This window comes from Lepisosteus platostomus, chromosome 14 (assembly GCF_059453375.1).
Source record: "Lepisosteus platostomus isolate fLepPlt1 chromosome 14, fLepPlt1.hap1, whole genome shotgun sequence".
Classification (NCBI taxonomy): Eukaryota; Metazoa; Chordata; class Actinopteri; order Semionotiformes; family Lepisosteidae; genus Lepisosteus; species Lepisosteus platostomus.
Window position 1 is genome coordinate 4,617,592 of NC_142624.1, and position 16,464 is coordinate 4,634,055.

Here is a 16,464-nt window from a genome sequence, read left to right on the forward strand (position 1 = left end):
TCTGGAACATGAAAAACCTCAGACTCTTTTAAGTGTAAATCGAAACACTAATTCTGAGCACACTTTTGTATATATTTTAGATTTTGCAACTGGATTGTATGTTTATACTTTTAATTTGGTTTATTACCAAAACGCTCTGGGCTGTTTTAATGTGAAGGATGCTATATAAAATCAAACGTGCATTGCATTGCACCTTACAGCATGTTTGTATGCACTAAACCTAGCCTTTTGTGATGTTTAAGCTGTCGTGCCCATTTGCAGATCCATTCATCATTTGACGCATGTGCAAGCTGCATGGTGCCTAAAAGGACAGTTAGCAGAAACTGATGGAGTAAGGCCTCTCTTTCTGGTGTTGCTGTTGCTCTTGCACTGATAACCAAGGTTACACTGGATGAGGACCAACGCCCACCCCACCTACAGTACAGTACAAAATCATGGCTACCATTCAGGGAATCCCTTTCACAATCACACAGCTTCCATCTGGCGATGTCCATTGGACCATTGAGCTACAAGTGAATGTGGTTATTGGTTGAGCCAAGAAGGAGCTACACATCATTACTATTTTTATCAAAAAGGGTTATGCTTATAGTTTGCTTCTATAGTATATTGTATATATATACTATATATTAGTATATAGTATATTATAGTATACTGTACATCTACTGATGCGTCCCTTAGTATTAACTATTGCTGTTGGCCAGGAATCAATGTCATCAGATAGAACCCAGGTGTTGTCACTCTTATCCATAATGCCCACCTGCTGTTGGGTGGCGGTGATGGCCAGTCTCTGCTCATCTCCTCCTGGCTTCCAGCTTCACTCCTCTCCTACTCCAGAGCCAGCCTGAGGCTCTCTCCTCAGCCTCTCCCAAGCTTCGAACTGCTGGTTTTCTGTCCCTCCCAGTCAGCCCAACGGCTGTCAACTCAATGAGGACGATTCCCTGTGCCTCTGGGGACCACATCACCACATCTGGACTTAGGGATGTTGGTACAGCCTCAGGAAACTGCAGTTATCTTCCATTATTAAGTGTGGCTTTGTCTACATCAATTCATCTCTTTTCAATTTCCCAGTGCTAACCAGGTTTGCTTTGCCTCTGTGAAATTAAAGCTTATAAATTTTAATTTCACAGTCATATCATATTAATTATAAAGGGGTGTTGGATGCACTGTGCTAATTGTTTTAGCAGAGCAGAGCAGAACGCATTGTCTCACAAAACTATGCAACAGAATTCCTCATTCCTCTGCCAGTGGTGTCTATAAATATGTCATTTTTGACATTTTTACTTTTTTATTAAAAGTGGCAGGAAGATGACAGACATGAGAGTGTAAGTATTGATCTTTGAAAAGATTGATGGTCAGGGAAACACCTTTTCCTTCTGTGTAAAGAAACTTCTATAGTGTAGTCAACTGCAGCCATATGGAACCAATATGGAAGAGAGATGTTTTGTAAGGAAGAAAATTGTTTTGAGAGGGCAACAAAATATCGAAAAGAGGTTCGTGTTAAAACAGTATTAGCAGTCAGTGGTAATTAGTCTTTGCATTTATTTTCCCCAGCATTTACAATTCTGACCAGCAGGTGGAGAAATGAGAAGCTAGTTTGCCTATTGATACATGAGGGAGCTACAGTACTGTAGCCAGATTGTATAATCTTGAAGTGGAACTGGGCCAGGACAATTTGATGACAATTTAATGCCAGTAGTTAAATAGTGAGGGTTTCAGTTTAACATCTCATCCAAAGACAATATTTCCCACATACTTCCAGGGCAGTTAAATATACATAATGCACTGTGAGAATCAGATCCTCTCTGGATTTCTTATTTTTTCAGAAATAGTTTATATTTCCCCTACTGTTCTTCTTTTTTGTCTTTCTATTTTTTTTCCACTGCATTAAAAATATTTTTTCTTTATTTGAAATACTGTACTTATCTCACAGGTTCAAGTGAGCTGCTCTTGAAATGCTTTTGTGAGCATGCGGACAAACTCCTCAGTTGTCTGTATCTTCTACTGTCTTTGTATTTGTGCTTTAAAAAACAATCACATTTTGTCGTTTTGGCAAGTTCATGGGCTAATTCAAAACTTTTTTACCATGCAATAGCATATTGATAAGTGTACTGTACAATCATGTACAGTACACTTATCAGTACACTTCAGTACTATCAGTACACTTATCAATATGCTTAAAGCAATAAGCAAAAAGTGTGTAGTCGTTTTAAGTATGACTCATACTGTACTTCTGAATCGATGAAAGCTACTCACTAGTCACTATACCATATTATAATAATTAACATGAAATAACTGTCATTATTGTGTTTAAATGACATAACTGCATTTATACACAATAAGCATTGCATCTACAGTAAATGGCATTATATTACAGTATGCTTAAACAAGATCATATTGTTTTTTGGCTTCTGTAGAAAACCTCTTTATCTCCACAAAAAATGCCTGAAAAGTTTCTTTATGGTTTCATTCCTCCAGGGTATTTCCTGATAGGTCACGTGTTATAAAACACTGTGATATACAATATTACATAGTATCAAATACTGTAAATGTATTCTTACATAATGCTTCTACAATGTTTTAAAACTGCATAAAGCAAGGAGAGAGCTGTTTCTGCCAATTCACATTTGCAGATAAAACATGAATTATTTTTTCTCACTGCCGCTAATAAGCTTCCATAGTTTTTAGTTTCTGATTTCCTTTTTTAGTGAAGTCACCAGAATGTATTTAAAAAGAAACCATTTTTTTTATTATACTTTAAGGGAATTTGTAAGCATTGAGAGGGAGTAGATGGCTTACACAACACATCATTTAGCTTTTTTAAATTTTTTAATTCAGAAATGTCACTTTGAGAACACATTCTCATTGTCCATGACAAACCAAAGGGCACTCATTTGTACATCAAGCATCTTGACTTATAATCACAGGTACCTGTTTTTGCTTTATAACAGTCTTTTAAAATGAAGGACAGAATCTGTCCACATCAACAATAAAACAGCAAAACTCCAAACTTAGCATTAGAAGGTGACAGACACAATAACACACTGGCATCGTCTGGATTTGGCCTTTAGTGGGTGTGCTGAAGTTTCGCTGCAATCTTTCAATTTGATGCCTAGCCCACTTCTTCATTGTACAATAGCTTGAATCCTTATTGACATTTATATGTAATCCTGAAAGTGTCTCTGCTACAGGTATGTCATCAACATCATCCTGAAAGCTTTGCGATGTTCTGTGTAACACATCACAAATACAGTAATATTAGTGAAAAGCCTACAGTATAGTAAGGCTACAATAAATTCTGCTTATATTAATATTGCTATATTAATAAACAGATGGATTATACAGCAGCAGTGTTTATGTAATGGGTTAAAGAAAACATTTTAAAGCTTTCCTCAACAACCACTGTAAAGACTGGATGGTCTGTTAGTTAAGGCCATAGTTAAGATATGGCATGTTCATTTTTATTGTGGGTTTGTTTTTTGTCTTGAATAGATTGTGTTGAATCTTATCAGTTTCATGTTTATTTTTTATACAGTTCTATTTTCATTTTCTAAACCGCAAGCCTCACACAGCATTCCCCCTATTACCCAGCGGAGACCCTCAACAGCCAGCCACCCAGTTAGGTGCTGACAAAGGTCTTTTTAAAAGCGATGACCCACCTTTTAACCTGAACCCCCAAACCCAGTGCTAACCCTCTGAACACTTGTAGTATAGATCGTTCACAAGTGCTCTTGAAAGGAAGTCAGTTGTGGTTCATTTTCTCTGCATAAGAGGAAGAAAGAAAAGCCACAAAGCCCATGTTGTTTTTCGTTTACCACACCAATAATGCAACTACTTACTGACTGAATTGAGGCCCATTTAACAATCAGCTTTGAAAATCCTCAGTAATAACTACATTTACAGAAAGAGCAGGTGTTTGCAATGAGGGAAAATTGCATTGTGAGTTTTTTTCCCACTTTTTTTGTCATTCTTCCTGTTTCTGTGTTTATATATTGTCATTAAGTGAAACGCAGGAAGAACAATTACATTCAAAAAGTATGGTTCAAGCTTGAGAGGTTCCAAAAAAATAACCAAATTAAAAAGTGTTTGTTTCAATTCCTCCTTCTTGGAGGCAAACACCAGCAAAGCAAACGTTCAGTAATAAAACAATCAAGTACTGTATATACTAATGCCAAATCCAGTAAACTTTCATTTTTCCCCCCCTGGGCACTGGCAAAGTAAAAACTTTAATTAAATAAGCATCTTGAAAAAGGGAAAAACTTCTTTATCGGGGGGTAAATAAAAAAGCAGCTGTTTGCCAACAGATTGTACATGTGCTCACTATTACTCAAAATACAACAGGCTTTTTAGTACATTTTAATAGTAAATTGACAAGTCTATAATATTGTCAAGTCTAATGTAGACACTGAAGTAGTACAAAAATAAGCTTGCTATCTTGAAAATCTAAAACAGTTTGGCAGTTGTTCAACTTAAAGTAATTGAGTTTAAGATATTTTCTGCAACCAAGTAAAAAAGTAAAAAATAACTTTTTTAAACAAAAATAGAAGCAAAAAGTACCATACTTAAAAAGCGAAAGGAAAAACAGCAAACCTTAAAACACGGTGACTCTAACAATACACTAATGTATTAATAATAGGCAAAACTTATGTCTACAGTGCCTTGCAAAAGTATTTGTCTTCTTCCTATGATGTCTCACTTTGTTGAATTTACCAATGTCATATGTAAACTATAAACTCAAACTTAACACTTGAATGCGTGAAACAAAATCTGCAAAAACATCAAGAAAAATCAAAACTGAACTGCTGACTGCTTAAGTATTTACCTCCACCTCTGTGCTGTGGTGAACCGAAATTACGTCAGGGACACAAAATTACTTTGAAAAGTCTCGCAATTAGTTGAATGGCCACCGTGAATATGTCACGTAGCAAATTCCAAAGTCACTGAATATCCCTTCGAGCACGGTGATTGTCTATCGTGAGATGGATGAAAATGTCAGTTTTAATATCCCAGTGACTCCAGAAAGCTGTTCTACTGTATACTGTATGGCAGAGTGATGAACCCATCTCAAATCCTGTTTCTTTTAGCTTAACAAGACAAATGTCCTTGGTGACCCAGTGAATCTCTTGACTTGAATCGGATTGAAAATCAGTGGAAAGACTTGACAATTGTTGGCCGTCAACAATCCAACCAACTTTACCAAGCTTGAGCAAGTATGCGAAGAAGTGAAAGGGTGAAAACTCCAGTTTATAGAGATGTATCTAAGACGATTTTCAGCTGTCATTGCTTCCAAAGGCACTTTCACTATTGAATTCAATTAGGGCTGAATAATTAACAGTCAGCATATGTTAGTTTCTGGTCGTTGTTTTTGTTAAATATTGGCTGACATGCTGATATGTAACTTCCTTCCCCTCCGTGAGCTAGATTGGTCAGATTGCGCAACAATATTTGGTTTAAAATCTGTGTATACATTTCACGTATATAGCTGTATTGTGAAATGGTACAACTTGAACTTATGAGTTTAAAATTGAATAATTCAACAAAACGGGGGTAAATTTAGTTAACTCATTCCACGAAAAGGGGGGTATATGGGTTTGAAAAAACCATGAATATAAATGCTTCTTTGCTATTATTGCCCATGAGGAGAAACGTGATGATGGTGCAGTACTACCAATATTAGAGTACTGAATGCATTTTACATATTCTTCTCTGTGTACACTATTCAGAAGAGAAAGGACTCATTTAGCCTTGACTCAAAAAAAGCAAAAGTGTCAACAGGGATTCATATTAACAGAAAAATATACATTCCAAAAAAGGAACTAATATGGAAATGCATGAGCTTCATACAGTATATGCGTTTTTTTGGTACAGATTAGGCATTCAGGAAGACTGAACACGAGATGGAACAGTTCTGAAACCTGAAATAATAATTTTGCTACCTTGTCTGCTCTGGCTACTGCTCATCATAAAAAAAGTGATACCGCAAATTGTGCTTGTAGTAGACAAGCACAAATTAATGTGGTGATCTACCCAAAAAATATGATTTAAGTGCATCATTGCTAGCATTTGCATATATTTCATCCAAAGGGACCTTAAGTGCTATATTTAAAAAGAGGTCCACGTCACCCACCTCTGATGTGACTTATGTGACCCCTAACTATACCTTAATGATGCCCAGTAGTCCAGCCACCCAGCCATGTGAAGAAGATAGCCACTACCCAGGGTTACATTTAGCTGGGAAACTGGGGTCAACTCCCTATAGTACAGTAGCTGTTGAAGGATAGCAGGGGGGGATGTATAGTTGAGCCATCTAGAGAGCCATGAATGGTTAATCGGTTGTGAAGGTTCTTAAGGCTGATCTATGCAGCACAGCTGCAGATGATACTCATTTTTGGTCTCTTTAAACAGAGAGGAGACAAAGAAGAGGGAAGCAAGACAGGAGTAAATGGGGAAAGTTCACAAAGAGAGCACACAAGGGTAACATCAGTAATGAGAGAGAGCAGTGCTCTTATCTTATGAAGGCTCTGGAGCAGCCTCTTTGAGATCTTCCATTCTTGTCAGAAACCTTGAGGAACTTTTTAACACAGTATGGTCACTGCTCATGGAAAGGCAGAAAAAGTAACAAATGGAGATCAACGAAGAAGTCAAATATGAAAATGTTGGGAATTAAAGTTCCTGTCCCTTGAGGGCTCCTGCATTCCGGCTTGGACTTTCCTCATGTCCATATATTCGCTGTTTGCATCTGGATCACCTCGTCTTCTTTTCTGAAACAGATTTTGCCATAGATTTGGAAGCAATCTTAATGTAAAATGTTGAGCTTATCACTCTGCAATGGGGAAAACAAAATGACCCGAAGATAAATGTACACAGTCAAGGGCAGAAATATCAGACCGTACGGCACTGTACAGCAGTACAGACATTGTGCGTAAGTTCTTTTTTTCATTGCAATGAATACCAAAATCGAACCCACTGGTGTGCTCCATTGGAATTTTCAAACCAGACTGTGCCACTGAGTTCTACCCTTTAAAACCAGTTTTGAACCATGACCTATGATCTCATTTATCGAAACAGTTTCAAAGCAATATGTCAAACCTTGTGATTTTTTTAGGACAAAAATGCTAATGTTGTCTTTTGTAAGGATTTGAGAACTTTTAATTGAGTTCTCCCTCTCCTGTTCTCCATGCAGAGTACAGGTAATTGATTCATTTATTACTGCCTGGACCTGTTGTAGGTGAGCAGACAGTGGGTCTGGACAAGGAGAGCAGGATCTGGAAGAAACTGCAGGAAATGGTTCAGCACACAGGCAAGCATGCACAAAGAAGTACAGTAAGAGGCACTCCAAAACAAAGGGTGATCTCTCCGCCACCTCTCTCCTGTGCTGATCGATTGTGTTCTGTCTTTCTCTTTGGTGGCTTATTTTCCAGTTTTATCTCCAGGGTGTTCAATAAAATGTCTACTTTTTGGGCCTACCATAATCCTAGGGTGTGTATACTCTGTAAGAGTGCCGCTTCTATGTGAGAAACATAAAAAATATATATATAAAAATAAAGACTTTGACTGGCAGATATAATTTAGAGAAAATATTTCAACAGTATATTAATTTCTTATTATATTGGTTTCTTAACTCTAAATTCAGTAGTTCAGTCAAATTCCAATAACAATGAATCAAGCTGACAAACGTGCAGTAAAGGGATAGCATATTTAATGTGTTTAGCCTGCCCGTCTGGGGAAATAACAACGCTTGCTGAAAATCAACCCCATCACAACAGCCCTCGCTGACAAGGAATGTACCAGCTGCAAGGGTGCCGTTGGGGTGGAGGGAGGTGATTTAGAAAAGATGCGATCAGAGCTATGGGCAGCCAGCGAGCATATATACTCTATAGAAGAGTTGTGCAAGATCAGAGTGTGACTTCCTCTCAAACTTCTGTTACAGTATGTAACCACCACCTAAAATAAAGGTTAGTGGGAAATATTCTCCACAGATTATGTTTGCCAAAGTATTTTCCTGTATTTCTCACATAATCTCACACAATCTTACTCAGTATGTAATTGTAGAGTCAGTGCATATAGAAACATACGGTATGTCGGAATTACGCCAATATATGAAATATGTAAGTGAATGTGAAATTCTACTTTCAAGTGAAGTCTTAAAATCCTAAAATCTGACCACAGCTAATCCCTATTTCCGTCATCTTTATCATATTGAGAGCACCTGATTCACACATGGATAGGAAAATCACATGATTATACTGTATATGCAATATGTTTTTCATTTGGGTATGAAGTGGGATATATATACTGTATACATTGCACACAACCAGCTCTACAATATTCTTTCTGAATCACATTGTGGAAGGCATTAGAGTATTTGCTGGGATCTGTTAATTTAGCCTTTGCCAAAGGTATAGTAATGCAGAATAAAGGTAACTTACTTTAACAGCTGTACAAGGTGCTGAGAGTAGAAGGAATCACATCTAATGACATGAGTAACTCTGATAGTGTGAAACCAACTTTTGTCACATGTGAAAGACAGTATCAACACTCACACGCGTCTTACAAAAAGACTTCGAAGTGTGAAAGAAACCTCTTTCTGAACCTGTGTACCTTATATAAGAGTTGGGAAGCCCTTGCAGTTGGTCTGTTCTGCAGGGCTGATCCAGTGTGTGTTACAGTCCTTAATGAGCTCAAAGACACAAGATGAATTGAACTATTACTTAATCGCATCCATCACTAATTATTGTTTCGATTTTTCAATTGGAAGTGAGTGAGCATCGCAATTTGTCTACCGTTAAGCTGCATGTGTTCGGCAAAGTGCCTTTGCTCATTTTATTTTCCTTCTCAGACGTCAGGTTGAGTGTTCTCTAAATACCTAGCCTGTTTTTACCTGTTTGCAGGAGACAGAAAATCTCAAATCTTATCACAAAATATCAACTGTAATTCTTTCATAGAAAACTGACAAACGTTTGCAGTCTTAGCCTCTACGAAGCCTGTTAAGAAGCACGTATTTACATCTATTATATATTTCTATATCTTGTATTTATTACAGAACTAAAATTCTATGTGGATGGCACAGTGGTGTCTCGCAGAGCTCTGGGTTCCTTGTGTAGGGTTTGTACAGTGAGTTCTCTCCATGCTCACGTGGGTTACCTCTGGGTGCTCTGGTCTCTTGCCACAGCCCAAAGACATACTGGTTTGTTAGTGTCTGGGAAAATTGGACCTGTTGGGAGTGTGTGTATCAGTGTGTATGCTCATGATGGACTGGTGTCCTATCCAAGGTGTACCCTGCCCTGTACCTGTTGCATGCCAGGCTAGGCTCTGGCTCCCCAGTAACCAAAATGTGGATGAAGACATTAGAAAATGGATGGAATATTACCGTATACAGTTCCATGTCTTATTGGCAAAATATGATATGTAAAATTAGCATTTTATATTTTGGCCCTATTGTATCCGCACAAAGAAAGGAGATGGCTGATACTGTTTCCATCTCCTCACAGGCCCAGACACACTATGAGCCCCTGGTCCTTTGCTGCTGTTTTAGTGTGGGGACTGCTCTCTAATGCACGCCCACTTTCCTTTTTTAAACATCGTTAGCGCATCGTTAGCACAACAAAAGAAACAAATCTGAATTTTACCTGTCTCGATGGTCTGTCTCCAGCTTGCAAGTGGACCTGAAAGACAACATTGAGGGAGAGGTTAAGAGTGGGAACAGGCGACCCCCCACAGCCTCCGCAGAATACAGTCAATGGCAACTATACTCTGCTGAGTCTCTCTATTTCTCGTGCAGGCATCACAGTGTGAGTGTGTACATGATATTTTCAGCAGTCACACTGGGGTTATGCTCTGGTCTCCCTGTACTGTACAGTACCTGCCCATTGCTGTGTGCCTCAGAAAGGTCCATTTCTTCATCAAGAGAAACCTACAGTATACACAAATAAAAGGTCTTGGAGTGAAATTGAAGGATGCAGCTTGTCAAATAATGCTTGTCCTTAAAGAAATCATTGCTTTACATTTAAAAGCTTGCATGCTTCACTGTGGATTCTGAAGAAAGCCCCCTGCATTGATTCTGTTGGTGCCTTCAAGGATTTTGTATCCTTGTACCAAAGTATTGGTAGTTCTTCAGCAGAAGCCCGTGAAGAAGGACGAAACCAAATTGCTTTTAAAAAATCCCAGTGAACGTCAATAAATATCCCAAGACCAGACTCAGCTAAAGAGAGAACCAATTTCTCTTTTTTCGTACAGTTTTCGCTGGGTATATACATTGTCTCTTGGGTGGGTCATATCAGATGCTGGGGTAAAAACAATCCTATTCTACCTAACTATCTATATGTGCTGGTGGCACTGAGCAGTGAAGAGCTCGCCATCAGCATTACATTCCTCTCAAGCAGTAATTGTCAAGCAGGTACAAGAGGCATTACATTACTCTATACAGTACATTAATATAGATTTAACGACTGTTTATATTGTATACACTAATACACTCCAGAGAAGGGAAACCCAGTAATGTACTTTTGACTTGATGTCCTACCCTGACAGGGTAAAGGAACGGAGCCTTTTAAGCCTTGTCGAGAGCATCCGAAATCCTTAGAGACCCTGACAAAATTAGGAAAGTAGACTTATTCAGACTGAACAATGGAACACGTACAGTACCAGTGAATACAGGTGCCTATGTGTAAATGCAATAAAAACTAAGAACAGGAGGCACTCCTTTAAGCGAAGGATTGTGGGAATGTGGAACAAGCTACCCAGCCATATTGTCAACATTGAAACCCTGATTTTTCAAGAAATGACTGGATAAGATCCTGGGATCAATTAGTTACTAACTACCCAATGATGTATTGAATGGCCTATTTCCTCTGTAAAATTCCGTGTGTTCCTATATTCTACGTGGCTCACTAATTTCACTGTTTTCATTTCCTTTAAAAATGTGTAAATAATCTATTCTTGGTATGGAAAAAGTTATTTTCTTAACAGGGGCATCTGTTAGAAATGGCTCAAAGTATTCTGCTTTCCAATTACAGTAATTACTTACGGTACCATTGCATTTCTGTTCGATCAGTATAATAGTTAACTCACTTATTTTTACTTGTTAACTTGGTAATACTATACTATACTCTAATCTTCAATTTCCCTTCAGGATCAATACAATCCCATCTTATTTTATCTTATACCTTGATACGATACCAGTTATATCAAACACTTGCTTATGACTTTGCTTGTTGTGATTGGTCCACAAGTCTGCTATCTGCGTACACTTTAGTGCATGTGTGCATCCATGTGAGCACATCTGTGTATGTGTGTCCATTTTTTGGTATGTGGCAAACCACTTCCCCTACCAAATATTTCTGTTACAACATGAAAGTCATTTGGCTGGACAATAATAACAGAATTTCAGATCAAGGTAAAATACTATATGTTCATAGCTTGTTTTGCTTTTTGGGTCGAGAGTTAGTGACTAAAAACATTTTGAATATTTTATCATGAAAACAGGTGCATGGTTCAGTGATCCTAAACAATTTTACAAGTTTTAAAAGGGTTTCTAGTTACCTCTCAGTAACTGAATGTTTTTGCGTTCAGAAGCTCAGCTTGGAAGCATTTTTTTATTAGTAGATCTTCCAAACCTGAACCTCCATACATACCCTTATCTTGAGTCTTGAATCAAATGACATTTATGTTATAATTGTTTTGCGTACTTGTCATGCCTTTCAAATGCTTCAGGAAATAGATAGTGGGACCTTTAAAGACCCTTTGACCAGAACACTTTCTTAGTTCTTAACTTACAATACAGTGCCAAATACAAGCCAAATTTACTGTACATACTATGAAAATGTTACATTTCCATCATTTATTTTACTATTTAATCTCATTTATAGGAAGAACATGCATACATTTGTGTTGAATTAAGAGTTACATATTTAGTGCTTACACTTACCTTCAGCTTCAAACAAGCAAAGGTCACACTTATGCTGTAAATAATGGAAAATGCAGCAACTCCAACCAAAATCCATAGAAGACTATCATCCAAACATATAGAAGGCTTTGTGTCTTCTGTTTTAATTTCTAGGGAAGGAAATAAAGACAAATCACTATATAGTCTTTTTGTTTTTGTTAGTTCTGTTAGTTCTAACATTAATTGTAACATCCTCCTGGTAAAGTGCAAGAGATTCTTTGGAATCCAATGCCTTATTGCTGGGAGGAAAGTAGCAGTTCTGAATACTTATTATTTCGTTATTATTAGCAGTTGTAGGTTAAGGGTCAATGCATGAGTTCTGTCCCTAACAGAACTTGTGCCACACAAGTAATGTATAATGTAACAAGAACCAGAAAGCCAGTTTAAATCCAATTTCAATATCAAATGTACCAGTAGACCTGAGAGGTAGATAGCACCTATTTCATATCCTTTAGCCAATTAGGAAGAGAAATATAGTGAAACAATCTGAAACTTTATTTTAGACGCATTCAAGTAGAAATGACGGCATAAACATCACAGTGTCAATTAAATTATCTGATATTCAAACACATTCATGCTCTTTTGAACACATTTACAAACAAGTCCAATCTCCATTTTGTTATTGTAAATTACAATACATTGTAAATGCGAACTTTCAAGGATTTTAAAAGTTCATTTTCTTTTCTTTTTTCCACTTAAGAAATAACATTGGGTCTGTTAGATATCATGTCCTGGGACACCTTTCATTCACAGGGGAAAGGGGTCATTCTCTGGCTTTCAGGACATTCTCTAGCAGTTTTGAAAATAAAACATCCAGATCATGTTATTGAACTTATACATCTCCAAATGCTGGTAGATGAATCCTTGATGAGTTCCCATGCTCATATGGATTTTTCTAATATACGTATCGCATAAGCACAATGTTTTTAATCAAAAGATCACATAACCAACTGAATCATGAATCTATAAAATATCAACAGGACTTCTCCATCCAAGCCTAAATTTAGCCCACGTTTTCTAACCCTTGTTCACTAAACTAATAATATCCTTTCTCTTTTCGTAAGTACTACTGGGAATTCTGCTTTTAAAGGTTTATGACTACTCATAGAGAAAATACAGAGAGAACCCTTTATTAAAGCTATTATAGCTACCCTGTAAGCTTCTTCGGAGTTCATTGTGGAGGAAGGAATAAGCACCTACCAGGAAAGACCAACAATGTCCCATCACCATCTCTGCTCACAAAAGGAAGTGGGAGTTTTCTGTGCACTCTGCAAACATACAGATCGGTATCGTTGTGTGTAAAATTGAAGATGTTGAAAGTCACACTGCCTTTCTTTTCAGACATGAGGCAGCTCACACTTTTCTGGATATCATTGCGTAACTTGGCACAGGGTAGGGAGTCATTGTGTACTCTCCTCATCAAATGAACTTGTACGTCTGAAAAGTTTTTTGTGGGGCTTGTGTAGCTGCACGTAAAGGTTACAGTTCCATTGGTGCTTGCAGTCTGTCGATGGGGTTGTGAAACCTGGAAGGCTTTTAGAAAAAAATCAAGAAATTAGACACATTTCTCCAAGCCCTTTGGGTTAAACCCAACTTACACCAGTACACCTATAAACAACTGGCATTTTAGCAGAGCAGAGAGAGCAAGGTAACTCAAGTTGGGTCTCAAGTCTTTTGGCCAAACTGGAGGGTTGGTGGAAGTAGGTACTAGCAATTTGGCCCCATAACAGTGTGTTTTTACCTCAAATCAAAGCTAGTTTTATTTTTGTTAACAAAACAAACAATAGTGATCATTGAAACCTGTGTCTTGTGTTATTTTATGTCTCCATCAAAGCCTACACATCGTTAGTCATCAGCATTAACCATCAACATGAATTAGCATAGCTTAGCTAGTTATTTAAATAGGTGACACATATCCTTGGCATAACTGAAGCTCATTCTTCAGGTCTGCATGCTCGGCCCTAGAACTGTAAGGACAGGTTGGTTGTTGCCTGCTCCTTTTGCTTATGTGGGGATTCCAAAGTTCCCACAGAGCATGGACAGGAGCCACTGCTAACAGGGTCCACTCATGCTTGTCGACCTTAGACATTGTGAAAAGACAGCACTGCATAGTAAAATAAAAAAGACAGCAAAATGAAAACCTTTCAATTCCTCAAGAAATGTTACTTAACTCCGTCACAATTTAATCTGACATTCCCTTGAACAGATCCCTGGTTATTTGCAAGAACAAATAGCCTAAAATACCATTATACCTAGAGTGCAGCGTTACACACTTAGAAGGACATTTAGCAGTAAAGCAAACATAGAATGTTAATATTACAGTAGAAAGTGTAATCATTTTGTTCCCAGCAGTCTATTCAGAACAGCAAAGACATTCTCAAACCGGGATTTAAGTGTACTGTACATGACATTTCTGCAATTTTGAAGGGTACTACCAGTCTGTGTCTCTTTGTAGGTGTGTACTGTATTTGATGGGTTAATCTCACAATTATTTTCAAATGGTAGAGTGATTCATTGCCCGTGTGCTTCAATTATACTGCAGGCTAAACATTGTTTCTGTTTATCTGTGCTTGAATCTCTGGCCTGTTTTACAGATGTGTGCGCACCTTGTAGACAGTTTTATCACCTTCGGGTGAAAATTTGGAATTGCTGTCACATTGCTTTCAGATCGCATGAATCTAATGTAATGAATCTTTATTTTTCAAGAAGGTGTCTGTCTCATCTACTATATTTTTCCCAAGATTTGTTTTAAGTATTAACATTTTTTTTAAATTGTTTTAAGTAAAAAAAACCTCAGTGTAGTGCAGTTTCAATTAGATGGGGATCTTCAACTCAGTAAAGCAACTGAAACTATAAAGAAACAGAAACAGGACTGTTGTCCTCTTTATTTTAATCAGATATGCATTTTTGGGGCATTGAGCATTTTTTACAAACTGCAATGTAACATTATTTTAGTTTCTGTTAATGTTTCATCAATCTGAGGTATGGTCTGGGATTTCCAAGTCATGATATTGTTAGACTTGAATGTCAGAATGAAAGAAACACAGAAAACTCTGCCAGATAGTTTAGAAGAGAATTAAGGTTTTTGATCCAAAATCTTTTCTGTGAAGCAGTTTCCTGAAAAAGGTGCTATTTTTACCATTCCATGATGGATATACTTATGTCAAGTTAAACACAAAAAAGTCTCTATAACGTAATTTTTGAAAATTGTGCTTTGCTCAGTCGGGCCATCAAAACAGCCACAACATGAACAGGATTACCTTTAACAGACTGAAACTGTAAACAGTTAGCTTCAAATACACATTAAACTTTAATCACATCCCTGCATCATTTCAGAACATGTTTTTAAGTAATTCTGTCTTTGTGGGAAGAATGGAAATAACTTTGACTATAAAGCCTTAAAATAACGTTGTAGCTAACGACGAATGTTTAATCTCTTGCATGTGCTCTTCATCTTCAGATCACTTTGAAACTTCAGCCTTGCCTTGAGAGAAATAAAAAGGCTGTGGCAGTAGGGACTAAATTGTGACTAAATAAGAGAAACAGCTGAGCGAGAAAAAATAAATACTTACCCTTTAAGTGACCAAAGCAGAGATAGAAAAGAAAAAGTCTGGACAGCATGTTCAGCGATTCCAGCTCTCTCAGTCACACTGCTGTTTTTTTTTTAACTTTTTGGCTGCTGCTGTAGTTTCTCTGTGGGCGGTTCATGTATGATGATGACAATGGAAAGGCTTGGAAGAGTTTGACTCACCTAGATGCGAAGCTTTGCTTTATGAAGGTGTCTTTTGTCACCTTTGATCTCATACATTTGAAGTGTGTTTAAGGTAATGCTTATACATCAGTAGGAGAAAAGAGCAGTGGCCTTTGCTTTGCATTTCAGAAAGAGGAAGCCTTAAAAATTTGAATCTTTGCGAAAAAGAGTTAGTCTCATAAGAAAGTTATTGAACATAAATATGAAATAGGTCAAATATCTAATAGGTTAAATTTCTTTAAGAAGGGGATCATGGAGCTGATTGAAAACAGAAATGATTCATTTTGTTCTAGTTTAAAACTCAAAAAGCATAAAGGAAATGTGTGGGCCAGACCGCTACTGATACTGTGAAAACACAAATGTTGTGGAAAACAGTGTGTGGAAGATCCTTTTCTTAGTCAAACCTGTAAGATATACATAGGGGCTTGGTCAGGTTAATGAGGACAAAGTGTAGGAGAGTCTATAATCTTCAGAAGCTCTTCCATATCCAAGTTCCATCTCTCTGATGTCTCAGCTCAAAGGAGAAACATTCATCAGAAACCTTTCGAGCTTATGAAAAAGTTGAACCTTGATGCGATGAGATAAACTGGACATGTAAAAGTTTGGTATTTGTGGTGGAAAAGTGAGAAACATATTTAAACACTTTTGCTCCTTTGTGTGCCTGAAAAATTAGTTTTTCCTAATGTTTCTTAAATTTATAATTTACTATTTATCATATAATCCCAGGGGCCTACGTCTTGACCACCCAGAAAAACACCAGACTGTTATCAAG

General features: G+C 37.4%; 1 protein-coding gene across 2 annotated transcripts; it reads right to left on the reverse strand.

Moving 5' to 3' along the window:
- Positions 1 to 2,807: 2,807 nt before the first annotated feature.
- Positions 2,808 to 15,713, reverse strand: LOC148648761 (cytotoxic T-lymphocyte protein 4-like). Of its 2 annotated transcripts, XM_088606646.1 has the most exons (6): positions 15,514 to 15,713; positions 13,142 to 13,474; positions 11,924 to 12,051; positions 9,860 to 9,910; positions 9,627 to 9,662; positions 2,808 to 6,758 (listed from the first exon to the last, which is right to left on the reverse strand). In XM_088606646.1, exons 1-6 carry the CDS (start codon positions 15,560 to 15,562, stop codon positions 6,639 to 6,641), a joined length of 717 nt encoding a protein of 238 aa, XP_088462772.1. In that variant the 5' UTR covers positions 15,563 to 15,713; the 3' UTR covers positions 2,808 to 6,638. The 2 variants fall into 2 exon arrangements, with proteins under 2 accessions (XP_088462772.1, XP_088462773.1); XM_088606647.1 differs by lacking the exon at positions 9,860 to 9,910.
- Positions 15,714 to 16,464: the final 751 nt, after the last annotated feature.

Bases quoted from the DNA above. Each gene is read 5' to 3' on its own strand.
- LOC148648761 (XM_088606646.1), bottom strand. From the start codon at position 15,562: ATGCTGTCCAGACTTTTTCTTTTCTATCTCTGCTTTGGTCACTTAAAG. The intron at 13,475-15,513 runs GTAAGTATTTAT...TTTTTCTAAAAG, and splicing joins CTGCTTTGGTCACTTAAAGG to CCTTCCAGGTTTCACAACCC. The intron at 12,052-13,141 runs GTAGGTGCTTAT...TTCCTTCCCTAG, and splicing joins GACATTGTTGGTCTTTCCTG to AAATTAAAACAGAAGACACA.